The sequence below is a fragment of the Phodopus roborovskii genome, unplaced genomic scaffold (genome assembly GCF_943737965.1).
Source record: "Phodopus roborovskii unplaced genomic scaffold, PHOROB, whole genome shotgun sequence".
NCBI lineage: Eukaryota > Metazoa > Chordata > Mammalia > Rodentia > Cricetidae > Phodopus > Phodopus roborovskii.
In genome coordinates this window covers 11,556,422-11,579,578 of record NW_026125506.1, presented here as the reverse complement: position 1 = coordinate 11,579,578, position 23,157 = coordinate 11,556,422, and the positions used below count along the sequence as shown (strand labels likewise).

Genomic DNA, 23,157 nt, shown 5'->3' with positions numbered 1-23,157 from the left:
TTGGCAGCCGCCTGCTCTGTCACTGCAATGTAAATGTGAACCTCCAATGCTGATGTTAGTCTCACAGGTCAGCACACAGGCTGGGGTGGGGCTGGGGTGGGGGTGGGGTGGGGGTGGGGTATGCAGATCTCCCCACAGCTGAAGACAAACCTTCAACCAGGGTACTTTCTGGTTACAGTGTCTTTTATGCCAAGGAAGTTATCTACTGAACTGCAAATAACTTCTATACTTTTCTTTTTTCTTTTTCTTTCCCCCTGAGATAGGGGTTCACTCAGCAGACCAGGCTGGTCTGGAACTCACAGAGATCCACCTGCCTCTGCCTCCCATGTGCCAGGATTGAAGGTTTTAAGATCAGCCACCATTTAGGGAAAATAACCTTCAAAAACAAATCAAATAAAATTTAAAAATGAGAAATGAAGGTTTGTTTCACAGAAGCATCTGCTCTTATTAGTCATGAGGAGAAAATAACGTAAATGCCCATTAACAGAGGATAAACAAGAAGTTGACACAAGGCACCACCAGCCAAAACTGAGAAATAAATTTAAAAAATATGTATCTGTGACCAGTGTCACGAAGTCAGCTGGCTCAGCCGGTAAAGATATCTGGTACTCACCATGCAAGCCTGACACTCTGAGTTTGACCAGCCAAACCTGTGTAAAGGTGGAATGGGCATACTGACTCCACAGAGTTGTCTTCTGACATCTACACATACAACATCCCCCCCAAACTCATGCACACACAACAGTAATTAGTATGAAATTAAAAGTTAGTAAGCAAGAACTTTCCAGGATGGGAGGTATCATGAAAGAGAGAGAAGGTGAGATCCAAAATAGAGGGAAGGGGTGGAGAGACCTCTTCTAGGTTTAAAACTTTTTTTGTATTATGGATTATGTGTGAGTGGCGGCCCTCCCATGGAGGCCAGAGGACTATGCTCAGGAGTCATATCGCTCTCTGCCATGAGTTCCAGGGTCCAACTCAGGCCATCAGTTTGTGTAGTAACTGCGTTTACCTACTGAGCCATCTTACCAGCTCCCTTCTAGAAGTTTTATAGGAAGAGGAGTGTGGTGGTTTGAAAGGAATTGCCCCCAAAGGGTGTGGCAATAATAGGTGTGGCCTTGTTGGAGGAAGTGTGTCACTGCAGGGGCAGGCTTTGAGGTCTCTTTGGCTCAAGCTTCCCTCAGTGTGACTGATAGTCAACTTCCTGCTGTCTTCTGGTCAAGATGTAGCCAGGACCACATCTGCCTGCATGCTGCCATGTCCCCCACCATGATGATGATGATGGACTGAACCTCTGAAACTGTAAGTGAGCCACCGCAATTAAATGTTTTCTTTGCAAGAGTTGTCGTGGTCATGGTGTCCCTTCAAAGCAGTTTAAAACAAAACAAAACCTAACTAAGAAAAAGACAAGGGCAAAAGCTAGAAGAGGGTGCAGGGTCCACAGGCGCTTGCTGGAGACTATCGATGTGATCTGCTCTGAGCTGGTTTAGGGTTAAGGAGAGGCAGTGTGGAAGGCCCCAGGAGAAAATACCTGGAGGGGACTGAGAGGGTTAGTGAGCTAGCCCTCCTTGGGGCAGTCGGAGGGGAAACGCTGTGGGGTTGGAGGCAGACTGGAGGCTTTGGAGTGAGGACAGGCTAGTGTTAGCCCCTCAGGGCCCCATCCTCTCAATGACACTCGAGGAATGTTGTCAGCCCTCAGCCTGGGAATGGCTGTGGGGAAGGTAGACATGACAACAGCCCACTGGACTAACCTGAGTTGTGGAGTGTATCAAATACTGCAGCCAACAGGCCACATGTGGCTGCAGAGAATTTAAAATGTGGCTAGTAAAGCCACAGAACCAAACGTGTCATTTGATTTCATTGTAATCAATTTAAATTTAAATAGTGCATTTGGCAAAGTTGCGGGACACAAAACTAAGCAGCAGAATCCAGCTGTGTTTCTACACAGCAGCCATGAACAACCTGAAAGCAGGAATTAGGGAAGCGATTCCACTTTCAAAAGCACCACAAAGAGGGAAAAAAATATGCAGGAATAAATTTAACTCAGGAGGCGAAGAGATTTGTACACTCGAAATTACAAAGCACTGCCCAAGACAGAACCAGGGACAGCATAAACAAACAGTGGGTTACCTGGTGCTCTGCGATTGGAAAACAACGTAATTACGATGACAATACTTCACAAAGTGATCTATAGGCTGGGGGGGGGGGTAAGGTCCTAAAGGCATTTTGTACAAAAACAAACAACAAAAAACCTGAAGCCAACCGTGTCGGCACACACCTGTAATCCCTGCATTTGGGAGGCCAAGACCCGAAACCAGGACCTGTCTCAAAAATGCCAAGCCTGGGACTGGTGTCCTAGTTTGCTTCCCGTTGCTGCAAAATAACCCTGATCAAAAGCAATGGGAAGAAGAGAGGGTTTGATTGAGGGAGGCTGAGGCAGGGACACAGGCAGGAACCAGAGACTGCAGGGGAAGGGCAGTCCTTGGCTCATTCTTCAAGGCTTGCACAATTTGTGTTCTTATACAGTCTAGGCACATCTGCCCATTGGATGGCACTGCCCACAGTGGGCTGGGCCCTCCCACATTAATTAGCATTTAAGAAAACACCTCTCTTTCCCACAGGCCAATGTGATGGAGGCAGTTCCTCAGTTTGGAGTCCCTGTTCCCAAATATGTCTAGGCTGGAGTCAAGTTAACAAAAACTAAAGAGCACACAGAGATGGCTCTGCCGTTAACGGTGCTTGCCATACAAGCCTGAGGACAGAAGTTGGGATCTCCAGAACCTATGTAAATGTTGAGTGATCCTGGTGGCCTGCCTGTATGTAATTCCAGCCTCAGAAGGCAGAGGTGGGGGAATCCCCAGATAGGGTTAGTCTTTCTAGCCAGCTATCAGTTGGCTCTGGGTTTGATTGAGGGACCTTGCCCCAGTGAGTAAGGTGGGAAGTTAATTCCAGACATAAACCCTTGTGACCTCCACATATGCATACACACACACACACACACACACACACACACGTGCGCCCCCCTAAATAGCCACATATAGGGGGCTGTTGGATCAGTGCAAACTTTAATAATAGAGGCATTTATTTTTCTGAGTGACCGACAGGATTGTGGAGGCAGGGCAGCTGGACATGTGACTGCATCAGGATCTGGGCCTTGCCGAGTTAGTCACTCAACACTCGGTTTCAGGTGACCCACGTGTCACAGAGCCAGGTGTAGCCCAGTCCTCTATACTTCCTGAAGGAAGAGTGAGAACATGAGAAGCAGAGCAATGACGTGGGACACAGAGACCTGATGTGCGCACTCAGGGTGTGCTACACAAGGCTTCTTATTCTTAGGCAAGCTGACCACGTATCCATATACCTCACCAACTCACCGCAAGGTCAGAAGCAGCTGAGCACCTGCTTCTGGAATAAGGAAGGCTACTGGCAGGCTGTCTTTAGATGGATTATTTAAAAATTAATAGTGGTAGTCCACAGACATTAATAACTCTGCACCTGCACATTTGTGTAGCTTATGGGAGATAGCGTAAGTAAAGAACTGGGCAGAATCTAGGATGCCATAGCTAGTGTGTCAAACACATTAGCTCTTATTAGAAAGCATAAAGTGAGACCTGGGCTAGGAAAGTGTTGTTCAAAGGCCCGCCCGTCTGCACTGTGACAAAACCACACCAACACAAAGAGCTCCCAGGGGGCAGCCCCGGTGTCAGCATAGGCTACCGTTCACGAGTTCATAACGCACCTGGAAACCATACTCTTTGGGCAGGTTGAGAGTGCATGAAGGCGTCTCCACTGCCAAAGTCCACTTCCAGATGCACACTTTCTGCAAGAGAGAGAGTGGGGGGGTGGCTACAGCGTGAGAGGCCCCTGAGGGTGAGGCCTCAGGTAACTGCTAGAAGGACTGCACTGTGAAATCTGTTCATTCTAGAACATCATACACATCCCAGGTGGCCTGTGTGGAGGTGACCGCAAAGACATCCGGCAATGTTAGCCAGCTCAGAGAGGTCTACGCAAAGGACACTTTACCTGGATTTCAGCATCTGAGATGGTAGCCAGAAGCTTGGCATCACGAGTGATGGCTATGGACCTTATGCCATTACCTTCTGGACAGCTGTCAAATATGGTGTGCACGGGGATTCTGAAAAACAGGACAAACAGGGACGGGCCTTGCGGAGGGATGCCTGGCTTCCCAGTGAGGCTGTGACAGGGCTGAACACCTTCCAAAAACATAACAAAGTATGATCTGTCTATGCAAAGAATGTTTATGTCTAATTAACATTTGTGTCCAAATAATTTATTCTTTCTATTTATGTTTATTATATATTTTAGATTTATTTTATTTATTATGTATACAGTGTTCTGTCTGCATGTATGCCTGCACACCAGAAGAGGGCAACAGATCCCATCAGAGATGGTGTGAGTCACCATGTGGTTGCTGGGAATTGAACTCAGGGCCTCTGGAAGAAGTCAATGACCTTAACCTCTGAGCCAGCCCTTGTTTTGTTCTTTGATACAGAGTTTCTCTGTGTAGCCCTGCCTGACCTAGAACTCCTCTGTAGACTCAAGTGCCACCACTGTCCAGCAATTAATCTTTTTAATATTTGTTTTATTTTAAAATTGCGTGTATGTGTGCACAGATATGTGCACATGAATGATTGGCCTGTGGAGGCCAGAAGAGGGCATTGGATGCAGTGAAGCTGGAGTTACAAGCAGGTGAACTGCCAGGTATGGATGCTAAGAACTGAAGCCAGCAAGCGTAGCCAGACTCTTAATGGCTAAGCCATCTTGCCAGCTGCCAGCCCCACCCCAGCCCCCTTTTTAGACAGGATCTTGCTCTGTAGTCCAAACTGGCTCCAAAATTATGATCCTCCTGAGTGCTGGGGTTGCAGCTATGAGCTAGTAAGCAAGCTGAATTAGTTCATTTTTATTCATTAATAATACACGAGCAAACCGTCATTATTCTTCATTCTTCCACAAAGAGAAAAGACGCACTGACACATGCCACAACACAGACACACCCTGAGAGCGTGACACTAGTACAAGAAGCCAGGCACAGAGCTCACATCCACACACCCCCCAGATAGGAAATGTACCAACTCTGAGCAAAGCCAGCCTGGTGACTGCCTCAGGGAGGGGACGTGGAGAGCCAGTGATGCTTGTGTAAGGCTGTGACTAAATGCCAACCCTCACTGTGTACTCCCATGTGTCCGGTTTTACGTTATTTCACTTTACCTCCATGAGAAGAGCTGGCCTAACTCGGAGCAGGAGCCGTAGGTGAGTGCACTACGCGCTGTCTTCACGGCACCCTGATCCCTCAGCCACTTGTTCCTGGTGCTGACTCTAAGCAGGCACTTTTGCCAGACATGATGGATATGGTAAGGTTTGAACCTGCAATGTCCACAAGGGCCTGGCTATCAGCTGATAGACTTGGGGGAAGTGACTGAATACTGAAGGCTTCTCAGTTGATTAATTCCCTGAAGTGATTCATAGTGTGGCATTACTCAATGACGGTAGAAACTAGAATGTGGGGCTGGGAGATGGCTCAGTGGTTACAGCACTTGCCATGCGAGCAGGAGGACCAGAGTCTGGGTCCCCAGAACGTGCATATAAACTCACACACCACCCACTCACACACAGGCCTTGTTTTAGGAACTAGTCATGAGTCATGTCCCAGAGAGACAGCTTGCCCCAGCCCCTTCCTGTGTGCTTCCTGGCTAGGGAGAGATGAGCTGCTTCGCTCCAGGGCAGTACTGTGACTTCTGGCCGCCATGCTCTGCCTCCCAACAGACTCGGAAAAGGATTCTGATGACCCCAGTTGGACCCCAGGGGCTGGTATGGTAGAAGGAGAGAACCAACTCCAACAAGTTGTCCTCTGACCTCCACGCTTGAGTCATGGCACACAGGTGCCTCCATGATAAATGGATGTGATAAAAATAAACAATGTTTTAAAAAGCAATTGCCGGTAGAGAGGGGATTAAAACATTCTTCTTTAATTATTTTATCTTGTTCTTATCTGTATGGCTGTTTCACTTTCACACTTTCACACAAGAGCCTTACATTACACCCATGGAGGCCAGAGGAGGGCATTGGATCCCCAGGAACTGTAGTCACAGACAGTTGTGAGCCACCACGAAGGTGCCAGGAACCAGGGCTATAACCCACTGAACCTTCTCTCCAGACCACAATTGAAACATTGTTTAAATGAGGTTTGAGCTAAATAAGTGACCAAAACACATGAAAAAAAAAAAAAAAAAAGAAAGAAAAGAAAAAAGAAAAAGAAAAAGAAAAGGAAAAAGAAAAAGAAAAAAATCCAAGTGCAAATAGGCAAACACAGCCTGTCCACCCCTTCAGACACATAAAACCCAGAACAGATTCCCAACTATACTTCGTGGTTCTGGGTTGGAGACCAGATTTGAGTGAGGAGACGTTTTCCTGTTTTCACTCACACGCTCCTACTCTGTGTCCCTGCTGAGACTTCACAGTTCATTCAAAGCCTTGACACATACAGAATTCAACTAGGTGACGTGTAAACTCCAATGGGAGCCAATGATCGCAAGAGATAGCAGGAGTAAGTATGTGGGCGCGAAGCCACTGACTTAAGCTGGGAGGGGGTTTCGCGCGGCGCCCCGCGTTTCCCTGCTACAGAGCCCCTGCCACAGCCACTATGAACATTCCCCTGTGTGTCACAGCAGTGTCAGTTGGCTGGGACAAAGTCTGTGCTCCCGCTGAAGGACACTGGCTCTCTGTCATTTGAGAAGCGTCAGCTAGCTAAAATGCAGCCCCCGACTGTCACATGGCAGCCCTCACAGCCTTGGGAAGAAGGGCAGCCTGGACTTCACAGTGGGAGGGTGGATCTCAGGCCTTGCAAGTAAGGGAACATCCAACCTGACCCTGAGGGAAAACTGGCCCATGCAAGGGGATGCCCAAACAATCTACCAACAGAAGGGGCACCATCAACACTGTCTCTTCTCAGAAGCCTCTGTGGACTGTCGCCTTCACTCGAGACTCAATAAGAACAGTGTGGACCGATGCTTGCTTGTTTAAGACACGGGGTCCCAGCTAGACTCTGAGTCTCACCATGTAGCCCAGCTTGGTGCTGTGGAATAATCCCTTTGTAAGCTGAAGATTTGTCACTCAGATCGGTTTAATAAAAAGCTTAATCGCCAATAGCTAGACAGGATTTGTGGAGCAGAGAGGACATAAGGAAGAAGGGTAGAGTGGCCAGCCAGTCAGAGAGGAAACAGGAGATGAACATGAAGGTACTGCCGCGTGGGAGAGCATAGATAAGAAATATGGGTTAGGATGTAAGAGTAACAAGCCTAAGCTGTCAGCTGAGCATTTCTAATTGGAACTGAACTCAGGACCTCTGGAAGAGCAGCCAGTGCTCTTAACCACTGAGCTATCTCTCCAGCCCTGAGCATTTGTAATTAATAAGTCTCTATGTGGTTATCTGGGAGTTGGCTGGCAGGACAGAGAAAATCCACCCATAGCTTGGTGCCTGGTTTGAGTTTTATATCTGACCTGATAAAATGGCCCATTAAAAACAAAAAATTATTCAGAAGCTGTTTTGGGTCTTAGAATTAATATTCTCTTTATTAAAGTGACAAATTAAAGGAAAACATCATTTTCCCTTAAGGTTTTTGTTCAACTTAAAAGTCTTACTCAGGCCTAGGGATGTAGTTCAGTGACACAGAGCAAGTGTGTGACCCCAGGCTCACTACTGCAGCCACGACCACAGCAAAAGATTAGCTGAGTGGGGACAAACACCCATGAGCCCAGCAGCTGGAGGCTGAGGCAGGAGGATCCTGAGTGTCAGGCCAATCTGGGCTACACAATGAATTCCAGGTCACCCTAGACTATCTAGAAGGCCACTGTCTCAAAACAGATCCTACTCACTTTATAAACGTAGCCTATTTTTGCAGTCACTTTTATGTGGCTTGGATTAATGTATGGCTACCCAAATTTGGCCATTAACCTTTAAAAAATTTAAGCTGGGTGTGGAAATGTAATATATTCAGTTTTATGGTGTAAGTTTTTTGTGGTCTAATTAAGAAACAAATTTCTCAGCCAGGTGTTCGTGGTACACGCCTTTAATCCCAGCACTTGGAAGGCAGAGGCAGGCAGATCTCTGTGAGTTTGCAGCCAGCCTAGTCTACATAGCTAGTTCCAGGAAAGGCTCCAAAACAATACAGAGGAAACCCTGTCTTGAAAAACCAAGGAGGGGGGAGAACAAAATTCTTCTTACCAATACTGAAGTAATTGCTATAAATCAAATAAATTTATCCATAAATATGGTAAATCTTAAGCTTTCCTAAGTATTTATAACACTGTTTATAAAGCTAAAATGTTTCTATTTAAAATTGGAAGCCAAAATCAGTCACATATTCTCAATTAGAATTGCAAATCTAAAGACCCTGCTACATCAAATTCTCTTAAACTTTATATAGCCCTCCAGTTGTGAGCAAACTTTTTGGGTCCTACACACGTTAATACTATAAATCTGAGTGATTGGTCTTCTCTGTGTTTCAGGTGAAACTTCTCCAGGCCTGAGATCCACCCTCCCACTGTGAAGTCCAGGCTGCCCTTCCCAAGGCTGTGAGGGCTGCCATGTGATAGTCGGGAGCTGCATTTTAGCTAGCTGACGCTTCTCAAATGACAGAGAGCCAGTGTCCTTCAGCGGGAGCACAGACTTTGTCCCAGCCAACTGACACTGCTGTGACACACAGGGGAATGTTCATAGTGGCTGTGGCAGGGGCTCTGTAGCAGGGAAACGTGGGGTGCCGCACAGCCCACAGGGACCTCAGGCATGCAGGTGGGGACAGTTCCCTATCTGAGGACAGAGCCTTCATGGCTCTAATGCAGGGTGTATGTTCCCTGTAAGCTGGGTTGATGGGTCAGTAGTAGCTTCCAGAGGAGAGCTACACAATCAGATTTATTCTTGGGGAATGACTGTACAAAATATTGTAGAGAAAAAAACCACACGATGAAGGCCCTCTGTGTCTGTTTAAATCAGCAACAGATGTTCTAGAAGGAAGCACACCAGACTGACTATCACTGGAAAAGCACTCTAACTGGCGATGGTGGCCAGTGCAGACTTCAATTTTCAGCTAAAATAATTCATTTAGTTTTTCATTAAAACTGTGACAAATGCCTTCAGTGACTTGTCATGCCTCATTCCTGTTGCATTGATGGCCAATGGAATTTGAAAAATAGTGTAGGGCTGTCAAGACGACTCAGCAGTTAAAAGCGCTTGCTGCTCTTTCGGAAGAACTAGGTTCGGTTCCCAGCACCCACGAGGCAGCTCACAATCATCTTAACTCCATTTCCTGGGGACCTGATGCCTTCTTGTAACTCCACACACACGCGAATAAGATTAAATATTTAACTATTTATTTGTGTGTTTGTGTATGGGTGTTTTACCTGCATATGTATTTGTGCACTATATACATGCAGTGCCCCCCAGAGGCCAGAAAAGGACATAAGATTCTCTGGGACTGGAATTACAGATGGTTGTGAGCTATCATGTGGATGGGTTGACCAGATTCTCTACATGTGTGCCACCACTGCCTGGCAATAAATATTTTTTAAAACCAAAACAAGACAGGCAGCTATAACAGGGATGAGCTCTAAAGGCCTTTCCCTCCATGAGAAAAGCCCGAAGTACACATGTCTGCACGACTCCATCCCCACACATGTTGCACAACCCCATTCCCAGGAAATGTCTGCAGAAGGAACATCTATGGAGGCAGAAGGTGTGTCAGAAGAGCTGGGGAAGAGAGGATGGCAGCTATTCAGAACACAGTTGCTATTTACAGTGATGGCAATATCTGGAAGCAGCTCATTGTGGTGTAACTTACGCCACTGGATTATATATTTAAAAATGGCTGCCAGGTATGGTGGTACACACTTAGAACTGCAGGACTCAGGAGGATTGTGAGTTCAAGGACAGGCTGGATTCTATAGCAAAACCCTGTCTCAAAACAGTCCAAAAATAAATAATGAAAATAAAATAGATTGGTCAGTGGGAACAAGCATCTGCTGGCAAGATTGATACCCTAGAACCCACACAGAAAGAACATTTCCAACTAGTATCTATGAACCCCACACATGTGCTGTGGCATGTGTGAGAACACATGCACACACACAAATAGTAATTATAAAAATAAATAAAACAGCATGGTGACTTGTAAGTTGTTTGTATTTTACTACCATAAAAAAATAAAGTCAGGCAGGGCATGTAATCTCAGCATTTGGGAGGCAGAAGCAGGTAGATCTCTGAGAGTTGGTCTACACAATGAGACCTTCAAAATAGAATTTAAAAATAAAACCATTCCAACAAATGGTTAGTGAAAGAATGAACCTGAGGGTCAGCTAGTTGTAGCAGTCTAGCATGTAGGGGCAGAAGAGTAAGGGTGCTTGCCAGCAAGTCTGAATACTTGAGTTGATCCCCCAGGCTCACAGGGGATTAGAAGAGAACATGCTCTGTAAGTTCTCCTCTAACCTTCACATGAAGGCCATGGGGTGTACACACACACACACACACACACACACACACACACACACACACACAAATTAAGGAGTTAATTAAATATAAAACTACGCACACACAGAGAGACAGAGAATGGTAGACTGTGAATGGGGATTAGTTACAGTTAAAGGCTGCAGGGGAGCCTGTCTTGAAAGAAAACTTCAGTGAAAGTCTGATATAGAAGTTAAGGTTCCTCATTGTGACAGATTTAACTCCCAGTGTATGCTCCCCCTGATATGACCTTCCCTTGATCCAGTCCACTCTGGAGCACCAAAGAAACCAAGTTTCTTGGTAGCAACATTATTTCGCCCTTTCTCAGCCACAGTGGCCAGTCCTCTACAGAGATTAGAGCAAGAAAGATTTGCCCACACAGAGCCTACCCTGTGAAGGAATCCCATATAATTATGAGGCAGTCTGGTCCTTTGTCTGCTGTGGCGATCCATCGCCTGTCTTCACTGACACAGAGGCAGGAGATGATGTTAGGGTGGCCCTGTGGGAATGAAGAAGACATGCTTAGAAACAAGTATGGGGCTTAGCTTGAACCTCAAGGAGTTTTCTCCATGTCTTGTTGGGATTGGGGTTGGGGTTGGGGCTGGGGTTGGGTTCCCAAGCTTTCTCTTCCTCCATGAACCAGAAGGAACTGTAATCTCCAAAGGAAAAGGTGCTCCCTAGGGATGGAGGTAAGTGGTCAACCCAACCAGGACCTCTGAAATCCCTGCTGGCTTTGTTCCCCACAGCAGTGCTCACCTCAGATCACGCAACAGTTCTGCAGGTCACTGGTCTCTGATCCAGTCTCACTACCCTGGGAGTCATTTCCCCACACAACAGAGGAATTTTCCAGAAACATTCTTGAAGATGATAGCATTGTCCCTGCCCCCCCTCCAAAAAACAAAAACAAACAAACAAAAACCAAAACAAAACAGGGTTTCTTTGTGTAGCCCTGGCTGTCTGGAAACTCACTCTGTAGACCAGGCTGGCCTCGAACTCACAGAGATCTGCCAGCTTTCTGCCTCCAAGTGTTGGGAATAAAGATGTGTGCCACCACTGCCCAGCTTAATGGCAATGTTCTTGCAAGACCTGGTCCCCGTTTTCCTCCCCTGCCTCCTGATTCCCCACCACCTAGTCTGTACCCGTCACATTGACCATTCTTTGGCCCTTGCATACAAGCTTGGCCCTTGAACCCACTTCTGTCTGGGAGATCCTTACCCTCACTGTCCTGTTGGCTCATCTTCCTCATTTTTCAGGCCTCAGCAGAAACAGGACTTTCTCGGGCCCTGCTGGCCAATCTAAGGTCTCTTACTTCACAACTTCTTAGTGTACCTTTCTGTCCCCTCTGAATGTTCACTCTGTGCTCATCTATTTATGCTCCCTGCTCCTGGGCCTGTTTATATCACAGACTGGGAAATCCATGAGGACGGGACTAGGTCCTTTTTGTTCATGACCACAGACAACACCTGAAACTCAGCAGCAGTTAAGTTGCAGTTATGTTGTGAACAAATGGTCAAGGTCAGTCCTAGTTGGCATGGCTAGGCTCCTGTCTGTCATGCCACATCCATCTAAGCTGCCTGCCTGCCCTAGCCACTTTCTCTCTGTGGTTCCTGTACTGGGTGATAAATGCTTAATCCAGCTTCAATGGAACTTGCTTGATGTTTTTATCAGAAAGGAAGAGTCCTTAGATTGCATCCTGGCATCACATTGAGCACTACCTAGGTGCTTGGGAAATACTTTGAGATCCTTTTGATCTTGGCATTGACTGGAAGGTCCTATAACATCACACATTCATGAAAAGGCAACATATAACTAAGCCAGCTCAACAATAGAATAGTAGACACTTAGAAACAGGACATTTAGGTAGGGAAATGATGACAATGGAAGGGGTCAAACTATCAGGGATGGAGGAAGCGAGTAGTGTGAGGAAGGCAGGCATAGAGGACGCCCAGGGAGGGGGTGAAATAAACCCTGCGGGAGTGAGGGAAGGTTAGGGGGACCCCTGGCCTCCCGAGCACTTCCAAGTCCTGAGACCCTAGACTAATCACTGCAACACTCTGAGCCTGTTACCTCTTCTGTCAAGTGGGCATCCTAACACCTGCTTTCCAGCGTGGTGACCTGGGTCTTTTCTGCATGGAGAGCCTGAGTCTAAGTGGTGTGGGTTTTCATCCCCAGTGAGCTGCTGCCCTATGTAATTCATCACACCCTTCAGTGGGGACATAATCTATGCTGCCATGCTGTTTTGTTTGTTTGTTTGTTTGTTTGTTTTATTTGCAGAAATGTACAAAATACAGATATTTCCAATTCTGGATATGTTACAATTACTATCAGTAAGCAATTTGCCACTGGGTACTGACTAGACTCATAGACAGTGGGTAGCAACACATGCTTCATTTTTCTTTTTATTCATTACATTCATTTGTTACCCTCATATGCGTGTGTGTGTGTGTGTGTGTGTATGTGTGCGTGTGTGTGTGTGACAGAGAGTGTGTAGAGGGTGTGGGTGTTCCCACGCACACCTGCCCCAGTACACACGTGGAGGTCAGAGGGCACCATATGAGAATAGTTTCTCTCCTTCCACCACGTGGGGCTTGGGAGCCAAACTCAGGGCATCAGGCTTCATCTTGCAGGCTGAGCCATCTTACCTGTCACAATGTGTGTCTCTAAAGCAGTGGTTCTCAACCTGTGGGTGGTGACCCCTTGGCAAACCTCTGTCTCCAAAAATATTTACACTATGATTCATAACAAGAGTAAAGTTACAGTTATGGGTTTGTAACAAGAATAAATCTATGGTGGGGGCAATCACAAAAACATGAACTGTATTAAAGGGTCACAGCATTAGGAAGGTTGAGAACCACTGCTCTAAAAGGGAGAATTTTCTGGAAAAAGGAGAGGCCAGCAGGTATGATGATGAGGCACTGGAGTCACCCTGGGACCCAAGGACAAGTTCTATATGCAGGTTACAGGTGTCTTCTTCCAGCCTGGCCTGGTGGCACATGCCGGTCACCCTGAGCACTTCAGAGGCTCAAGCAGGAAGTTTGAGATCCCAGGGACAGTCTGGCTCCATATCTGAGTCCTTATCTCAGAAAAACCAAAGGCATCTTTTTGTTCACGGGAGACAAGGCATACCTGAAGGTGGTACTGTGTATTTCTGAAGACATTGTAGATGACAGCGGTGTGAGCACAGACATAGAGAAGGATTCTCTGGTCCTCCCGGAGGTAGTAGACAGGGAGGAAACTGTTCCATCCAAAGGACCAGGTCATGGTCTGGAGGACAAAGACAAATACAGGGAGCCGTGAGCAAGCCGAGCCCAGAGCTGAGGCTCCTGCTCGCCTTGCCCTGTCTGCCCCTGGAGGACAATGTCGCTGACAATCCAAGGACAAAAAGAAACTGTTTTATTTGTTTGAAACAGGGTCACATGTAACCCAGGCTGGCCTTAAACTCACTACATAGTTAAAGGGTGGCCTTTTACTCCCCACCCTCCTGATGGTCCTACTTTTTCCAAAAAAAAAGGAAGAATGGAGGGAGAGGGCAGGAAAGCAGGGTCTTTAACATATAAAACACTTTTTCTGGGCTGGAGAGATGATGGCTCAGTGGTTAAGAGCACCCGGGTTCAATTTCCAGCGCCCACATGGCAGCTCACAACTGTATATAACTCTAACTCCAGGAGACGCAACACCCTCACACAGACAAGCATGCAGGCAAGAGTCCAATGCACACAAAATAAAAATAAGTCTTTTGTCTAAAAAGAACTCTTTAAAAAATAAAGAAAATAAATTTAAAAACCAAACAACAGAAACTACTTTTTCTGGTCTCTACTCCCCGGGCCTGAAGCCCCACTTGGTACCAAAGCAGAGTATTTAATATAATGAATTCCATTAGTTCCTGAAAACGTAGGATGGAAAACGAGTAATAAACCCACTCAGCAGGTTTATAAGAAAGGCAAGCATTCAGCTGGAATAGCTGGTTCTTCTGCCTTATTTTGTATTTTTGTTGTTGTTGCTGCTGCTGCTGCTTTCCATAGCTCAGTAGTAAACCACTTGCCTGGCATGGGCAAGGCCCTGAGTTCAACACCAGCACCCAGTACAGACACTATACTATGTATTTGGGAACAATGCCAAAATAAGAATTTTATGAAATGAGAAACCAAGGCATTCTGGAAAGAGCAAAACAACCGAGACATTGGAAACGATCAGTGGCGCCTGGGTTTTGGAGGAGGGGGCAGAGTGGGCAGGAGGTGTGCAGGGAATGAAACCGGAATGGTGGCCAGGCAGAGTTACACCCCTGTCAAAGCCACAGAAAACACAGCCCACCTGGCTGCTAATGCAATCGGCTAATAGGAATGTTAACATTGGCTCATTGCTGCTGGCAAGCATGCCACGCTGAAACACGCTGATAATGAAACCGGAACCTGGAGAAGGCGGCACCAAGGGTTATGTGGAAAAGTCTATGTACTGTCCGCCCAAATTTCCCCCAAGCCTGAAGCTGTTCTCTCTCATACACAAAATCCAGTCAATTAAAAGCAGCCTTGAAAGTGGTGGTGGTCAAGAGAAATGGCTGAAAATCGATGAGTTATACTGGAATACAGCAAACAGCTGTCTTTCTTTTCTTGGAACAATGCTTAGGAAGTTGAATGGAGGGACCGTGCGTTCCTTCCCAAGCCATGCGCGGCAGGTATATGCTCAGTGACTTCTTGCTCACACAGGGTTCATTCCCTTACTTCTTGTTTCCATCTGCCAGCTCCTTGGAACTTGTGTTTCTGCTTAGATCTGGGATTGTGTGGGCATGAGTGATAGAACTGCAGAATTTTACTGTCTCAAACTACACTTTCTAGGGACAGAATTACTTAATATTTGCCTTGGTTCTAAAAAGCCAATTTATGCAAATGAAACTGTTCTTTTGGAGACTTGCTAATCCTAAAAGGGTCATCATGTGCATCTTGAAATTTTATTTTGTCATTTTAAAATTAGTCATGAGAAAAGTTAAGATTCCAGCCAGGTGTGGTGGCCCATGCCTGTAATGTCAGCACTTCAGAGATGGAGGGAAGTGGGTTAGCCTTAGCTACACAGTGCATGTAAAACCAGCCTGGGATATACAAATAAAAAAAAAAAAAGGGCCATGAAGAAATCTCATTGGGTCAGGCAGCACTTGGGAGGCAGAGGCAGGTGGCTCTCTGTGAGTTCAAGGTCAGCCTGGTCTACAGAGCAAGTTCCAAGACAGCCAGAGCTACACAGGGAAACCCTGTCTTGAAAAACAAAACAACAACAGAAAAAGAATGGTCCCCATAGGTTTATATATTTCTGAGCTAAGTCCCCAGTTGACAGACTGTTTAGGAAGGAGTAGTAGTCATGGCCTCACTGGAGGAGGTGTGCCACTGAGGGTGGGCTTTGAGGTTTCAAAAGCTCACTCCAGGTCTCTCTCCGCCTGCTACCTGCAGGTGGATCAGACTGCAAGCTCTCAGCTCCAGGACCATGCAGGTCCCCCTGCCTGCCTGCCTGCCTGCCTGCCTGCCTGCCTGCCTGCCTGCCTGCCACACTGCCCACCATGATGATGGTCATGAAAGGCTTTATTTTCTAAAAATTGTGTGATCATGGTGTCTCTTCACAGCAAAAGAACCAAGACTAAGACACCTCAGCAAAGGGCTGCGGAGACAGGAGGATCCCAGAGGCTTGCTGGCCAGCCAGTCTAAGTGAAATCACGAGTTTCAGGCTAAGTGAGAGGTACTGTCCCAAATAAATGAAGCGGGACATGGGCAAGGTGGCTCAGACAGTAACCTGAGGACATGAGTTCTCACATGACAGAAAGGGACAGTGACCTCTGCAAGTTGCCCTCTGACTTTCACATGCTCACTGGAGCCTGTGCATGTTCCCTAACAAATAAATGCACTGTAAATTCTTCCTTAAATAAAACAAGGTGGAGAGTAGTGGAAGAAATCACTGAATATTAGCAATTATACATGCCTATAATCCAGGAACTCAGGTGGCTAGGGTAAGAGAGTTGTAAACTCAAGGCCAGCCTGGGCTACATAGCAAAACCTTGTCTCAAAGCAAAACAAAACAGCCACACTCTAATGTGCGCTGGATACAAAGGCTCACTCTGTGTTAGGACTAAGTTCTTTACATAGAATCAATCTTCTGAAAGCACCAATCCTCAGGAAAAGAAAGGGGGCAGGGGGAAAAAAAAGCAAAAAGCGAGAAAGAATCCTAGCAAACCATTTCCAGAAAGCAGCAGATGGGAAAGAAGTGGGGGAGGGGCGTCTTCTTCCTTTTCCTTGGCTGGGCAAATGACAATGTTTTTGTGCCTCACAGATGGCACCTCCCTGGGATACATGTCAGCAACAGCAAGGACAGATTCCTAGGGAAGGCCAGAGATTTGTCACTTTCTGATGAGGGTCTGGGGAGCTCTCAAGTTCTCCACCCAGTGGAGGCAGAAAAGGAGGGGGAGGGAAGGAGGGACATCTGTAGTACTTAACAAGAGGAAGAGGAAGATAAGAGAGAGCAAAGGGATAAAGGAGAGAAACGGGGTAGGAAAGGAAGAGATAGAGGGGAGACAAACGATGGAGTCTCCCTCATGAAATAGTCAACGTAACAGTCCAACTATGCCAGGAATTTCCGGCCCGCTGAGTAGTGCTATTGAACCCAGATGTTGCCATCAAGTTCCATGTCTAACACATGGGTGCCCCCCCTCAACCCCCAGCTCTTGACAGAACTTTAAAAGAAAGGCATAGTTTACCTAAAAAAGTATTAATTTTAAAAGTTTTTCTGTTTGGAGAGATGCCAACTGAGTGGGCTGAGTTTACTCCTTAGGACCCTGTAAATAACGAAATGGCTAGCTAGGCATGACGGAAGTGAGTTGCTGGTGAGGCAGAGACAGGTAGATTGGGGGTGTGTATATGAGGGTGGGTATCACTGGCCGGGCAGCTCATGCTGCTTTACAACACAAATTCCAAATATATATATATATGTGCACCAGTCTCTGAGTTCGAGGACAGCCTGGTATAGTAAGTTCCAGGACAGTCAGCACTACACAGAGGAACCCTGTCTCAAAAAAAAAAAAAAGAAAAGAAAAGAAAAGAAAAGAAACAAACAAACAAAAATAAAAACAAAAGTAATAATACTACTACTAACAGTGAACAGAAGCTAAAGAAGACGAAGACCCCCCAGTTTTGCTCTGACCTTCATATGTGCCCACACATAACACAGACACATACACTCTGGAACTTCCCCAACATACACAGATGCCCTATCTCACACTACTTACTGTCCAAGCCCAGGAAAGACACATGATGACACTTACCAAAGGATACACCTTGGAGCCCTCCTCCTTCTGGAACAAGGTGTCCTCTGTGGAGGTGGACACCAGTGACTCCTTGGAACTCCCAGTGTGGGACAGGGATGACTTCTGCCTTTCCTCCCCTGTGAGGAGGAAGGACAGTTTTCTGGATTCTGCTTTAGCCCTTCTTTCCTGTTTTGGTTCTGAGTCTCTCCATTCTTGGGCTGTTTCCTCATCTTCCTTCGATGACTTCCTCCTGAGAGAATCGATCTCTTCCTCCTCAGACCTGAAGTCAGCCGCCTTAGTAATTTCAATTTTTGTATCATTATCTCTGAAAATCTCGCTTACTTGAGGACTTTGGGAGCGGGAGGACGACTTGCTACTTCCTGAGATTCCATTCTTTAAATAGAAACAAAAGATTCTGAGCCTTTGTGTAGAACCCAAGGCCACAATTGTCCCGTTTACTGTCTTTTCCCATTCCCATTCCCAGTCAGCCAGTCTCATAACAGGTGGTTCAAAAGAAAGCCTGGGATGTTTTATTTTATTTATTAAATATACAGTATTCTTTCTGCACATATGCCTACACTTCCAGAAGAGGGCGCCAGATCTCATTATAGATTATGAGCCACCATGTGGTTGCTAGGAATTGAACTCAGGACCTCTAGAAAAGCAACTAGTGTTCTTAACCTCTGAGCCATCTCTCCACCCCTGTGCCTGGGGTATTTTGTACTAAAGATATGAATCATGGCTGTGTTCAGGTTAATTCTTGATCTTCTTGGCCCACACAGCAAAAACCTCAGAGTGGGCCCTTGTAAGAACCACTATGAGTAGGCTGGAGAGATGGCTCAGAGGTTAAGAGCATTGGCTGCTCTGCCAAAGGTCCTGAGTTCAATTCCCAGCAACCATGTGGTGGCTCACAACCATCTGTAACAGCATATATATATAGACAGAACACTGTATACATAATAAATAAATAAAAAAGAACCAGCCCTTGGACCAGCACTGAGTTCTTTCTTGGGGAGCAGACTGTGGGAAACCCATACCACTGTTACACCACAGGAACTCAGTCCCAAAACCAGTGTTTAACCTTCAGGTAGTGCACTGGCCTTTTCCAAGGCAAGTCCACACCTTACGGAAGCTTACATTTACCATCCTCCAAACAGGATAAACCCACCTTCTTTGGCATCTCACAATTACTGTACATACATAGCATGTGGTTTTTTCTTTTTTCTTTTAGTGTGTTTATGGTGTGTGTGTGTGTGTGTGTGTGTGTGTGTGTGTGTTTGTGTGTGTGTGTGTTGTATACAGGTGCTCAAGGAGTCCAGAAGGCATCAGATTCCCTGGAACTGGAGTTACAAAACACTTCCTCGTGGGTGCTGGGAACCCAAGACAAACCTTCAGGAAAACCGGGAAGTGCCTAGTCATGTCTCCATGTGTCTCACTTTGGTTTTGCGCCTTGTAGCCTGATATACACTAAGCACACAACTAATGTTTCTGAATGACTGGGTAGGTGAGTTTCGGTGTGAATCAAAGGGAAGGTGAGTTAGTTAGGACTCACCAATGAAGAAGCCGATGTGGATGACTCAGAGCTGATGACAATATCATCTAAGCTGAATGTGGTTTTAGACTTCTTTGTCATTTCATGGTCTTTTCCAACTTTTTCCTCGGGTTCTTTTATGACAATATCTCTCTTCTCCTCTTCTGTTCCCTCCTGTCTTTCTACCTCATGCTCTTCCTCTTCCTTCTCCTCTTCCTTTCTTCCCTCACCGTTTTCCTCTTCACCGCTTTCCTTTCCCTCCCATCTCTCTCCCTCCTCTCTCATGCCTTCCTCCTTCTCTCTCATTTCCTCTTTCTCATTGTCTATTTCCTCTTCCTCTCCTCTTACTTTCTCTTCCTCCCCTTTCTCTTCCTTTCCTCTTCCTGCTTCTCCTTCTTCTATCTGTTCCTCCCCTTTCTCTTCCTTTCCTCTTCCTGCTTCTCCTTCTTCTATCTGTTCCTCCCCTTTCTCTTCCTTTCCTCTTCCTGCTTCTCCTTCTTCTATCTGTTCCTCCCCTTTCTCTTCCTTTCCTCTTGCTGCTTCTCCTTCTTCTATATGTTCCTCCTCCTTCATCCATTTCCCTTCCAATCCCTCCTCCTCCTCCTCCTGGGACTCCTCCCATGATAATTTATCTTCAGTTAGGCTGTGTTGTAGATTTTCTTCTTCCTCTTCTTTTTCTGTTTCTACACTTTCTTCTGCATCTGACATTCTTCTGTAGTTTCCTCTAGAAAATGTTTGACACAGACTCAGCAGGCCCCTCTTGTTTCCTGCTTCAGCTTCCTGCTTCCTGAGGTATTAACATTGAAATGCACAGTGGCAGCTCTGCTTCCTTCCTGTGGGAATGAAAAGGATGCCATCTTCTAGGGAAAGCTGGGCTTGAATCTTAAAAATCTTTAAAATATCAACCCTCAGCCTTCTCATCTTTCTAGGGAGGATCTTAGCATCTTCTGACTCACTTTAAATAATTCATATTTCCACAGGTAGAAAAATGCATAAGGCATAAGACATTAGCAACAACCTCCGTGATAGGAAGGAAGAAGAGAACAGTGTGGGTTGGTGATTGAGTGTGGAAGCATGGGTTTTACAGTCAAAGGTCCCCTCCACGCCCATGCCCACCACCCTGATTCTCTGACCTGAAACATGTACCTTTTTCCTTTTGAGGTCAAATTTGCTCACATGCAAAAATAAGAATGGTTATCCTAAATTCCAGCATGATTTGAAGACTAGGACAACACATCAAATGCTCAGTGCAGATACAGCTCAGAGCTTGCAAAGGAGGGGGGGATATTATGGGGATAAAAGCAACTCTGCTTTTGTAAAGTACTTGAAAGTTTAAAAGTTCTTGGGATGGAGGTGAAACCCCAAGCCTTACAACCTAAGGTAAACCCTCAGGACTCACATGGTGAAGGAGAAAACCAACTCCCAAAGGTTGTCATGTGACCTCAACACATACAACATGGTATGTACCCACCTGCAATCAATCAATCAATAGATACACAAAATTAAAATTTTAATTCTGGGGTGGAGAGATGTCTCAGTGGTTGAAAACACTGGTTGCAGGTTTGATTCTCAGCTCCAAAACAGGCTCACGACCATTTGTAACTTGAGTTCCAGAGTATCTTACACCCTCTTCTGGATTCTGCAAGCACTTCACATGTGGTATGCAGACATGCATGCAGACCAGACACTCAGACACATAAAAATGATTTTTCTAAAAATTTAATTCCTCTGATACAGTTCTCTCATTTCCCCTACAACAAACAAGAGTTTGGGAGCAGCAGGGCTGGGCCCGATACCTGTAATCCCTTCAGGAGGTAGAGGCAGGAGAAAAACTGTTGAGTTCTACACCAGCCCAATCTTTCTTTAAGAAGGAGGAGGAGGAGGAGGAGGAAAAGGAAAAGGAGGAGGAGGAGGAGGAGGAGGAGAAATGCCTCTGAGAGGCATGGGCTAGACAGAGCTGGAATTTGTTTGAAAAAGCGCAGCTATGATTTCCAATGTCAGAACTGTGTCGGCACGCTAGGCTGGAATACTTCTACAACCAGGCAGTGCAAAGGTAGCAAGAGGTGTGTCCCTTCCACCAGGTCCTAGCGCCGCCACTTCCTCTTTCTGGGGTGCCCCAGGTCCCACAACCCTGGCCTGTCTGGGCAGGATCCTCACCCGGGCACTTTGCACTTACAGGAGGGCGCCCACTTTGGTCCTCTTGGGTCGTCCTGCCTCCGTGATTCCCAAGCAGCCCGGCGTCTTCTGTCCGCGCTCCCTAGTGACGGTTGCCACCCAAGCTCTGTCTCCATGGCAATATCTACAAGCCCCAGGCCGGAAAGGGAAGTAGCATGATGATGGTGATTACAGGCCCAGCGGGACTAGCCTGCCCCCTGCCGGCTGCCGGGCGGGCGACCGGCTCACTCTTGCTCTGCTTAGCGACTCTTTGAAAAAAGAGCTCCCAACAAGAGCAGTTCTGACTTTTCCCAAAGTTGCACAAAAGGAAATGAAGCAATGTATTTGGGCTGATAGAAGAAACCGGGCATGCTCAGGAAACTCAGAAAAACAAAGACAAACAAAAATCCTAAAAACCCTGAAACCTCAGGAAGTTTCTTCCCTAGGGCATAAAAATAGTTTAAAAAAAAAAAAAAAAAAAAAGGCTAGAGCAGTCTCCGGGCCAGGTGTAGTGTAGCACACCTGTGAACCCAGAACTAGGGAGATGGAGACAGATCAAACTCAGCCTGGGCTCCATGAGATTTTACTGGGGGAAGGTGACTCGAGTAGAACTGCCTGCAAGCCATACATCCATGGTGCAATGAAGCTCTCACTGTTGGAGTGGGACGCTCCTGTAAGTAACCCCAGAAGGCCCACTGGTTCAGCAGGTTGATCTGAGTGGACTGCTCCTTGCAGTTTGCTGTCAGCACAAGGTGGACAGATGTGTTCATGACTCTCCAGAAGGCCATACAAGAAGTGGTATGAAACTTTTAATAAAATTCTCTCAGCACTAAACCCAATTCCCTGGTGCATATATATATATATATATATATATATATATATATATGTATGTATGTATGTATGTATGTATAGATAGATAGATATAGTGTGTGTATGTTGTTTGTTTTCCTGCCCACCTCCCCCCCCCCAAGGCATACATGCAGAGAAAATTAGCTGTGTAGTGTAGGTCCTTGCTGTTATCACAGAATTTCTGCAAACCTACCTTGCTCACATCCATTAGGGTCATTCATGTCAAAGTGACTCACAGTAGAGCCAAAGGTGGCTGTCCTGATCTGTTCAAGGAGAGGCCTGCAGGAAACTGGCCAATGGAACTGGTTCAGAACACTCCGCAGCTAGCATTTTAGGAGAATATGAATGACTCCCCCAACAAGTGTAAAACCATGCCCAGGCGCTTGTGATCATATGCAGATCTCGAAAGGGATGAACTGAATGGTGCAAGCTGTGTTTATTACAGTGTGAGACTTATAAAGAGGCTGGGAAATATTTGGACTTAACCTACAATTTAAACAGCAAACACGAGTAAACAGCTCGTCTGGCTACGAGAGGAATGCATGAGGCTGTCTGGCTGAAGCACTTTGGGGCAGGCATTCAAGTTGACTGTGAGGACTCAAGGCATGAAGTACACACCAATGCAGACTGCATGACAGAAAGAGTTGTCAGCCTCTGTCCTGAGCAATCCAATCCAAGGACACGAGTTTCCTCTCTCAACGTGCCAGACATTCAAAACAGAAACTGGTGGTTAACTGGGGAAGTGAGGCACATGGAGAAAGGAAGGAAATGGTCCTAAGGAATCACACACGCCAATTTTACAGCCTCAAAAGACAGAAAATAAAAGGAAGCAGC

General features: G+C 46.2%; 1 protein-coding gene across 1 annotated transcript in view; it reads right to left on the bottom strand.

The window, feature by feature from the left end:
* The window catches only part of Cfap251 (cilia and flagella associated protein 251), a 67,991-nt gene extending 47,844 nt beyond the window's left edge, over window positions 1–20,147 (bottom strand). Inside the window, exons 1-6 of the mRNA XM_051176640.1 lie at window positions 19,342–20,147; window positions 17,808–18,182; window positions 13,640–13,777; window positions 10,903–11,012; window positions 4,021–4,132; window positions 3,737–3,817 (exon numbers count right to left, since the gene is read on the bottom strand). Coding sequence (XP_051032597.1) covers window positions 3,737–3,817; window positions 4,021–4,132; window positions 10,903–11,012; window positions 13,640–13,777; window positions 17,808–18,182; window positions 19,342–20,028 — 1,503 coding nt within the window. The 5' untranslated portion in view covers window positions 20,029–20,147. The remainder of the gene's footprint in view (window positions 1–3,736; window positions 3,818–4,020; window positions 4,133–10,902; window positions 11,013–13,639; window positions 13,778–17,807; window positions 18,183–19,341) is intronic.
* Window positions 20,148–23,157: the final 3,010 nt, after the last annotated feature.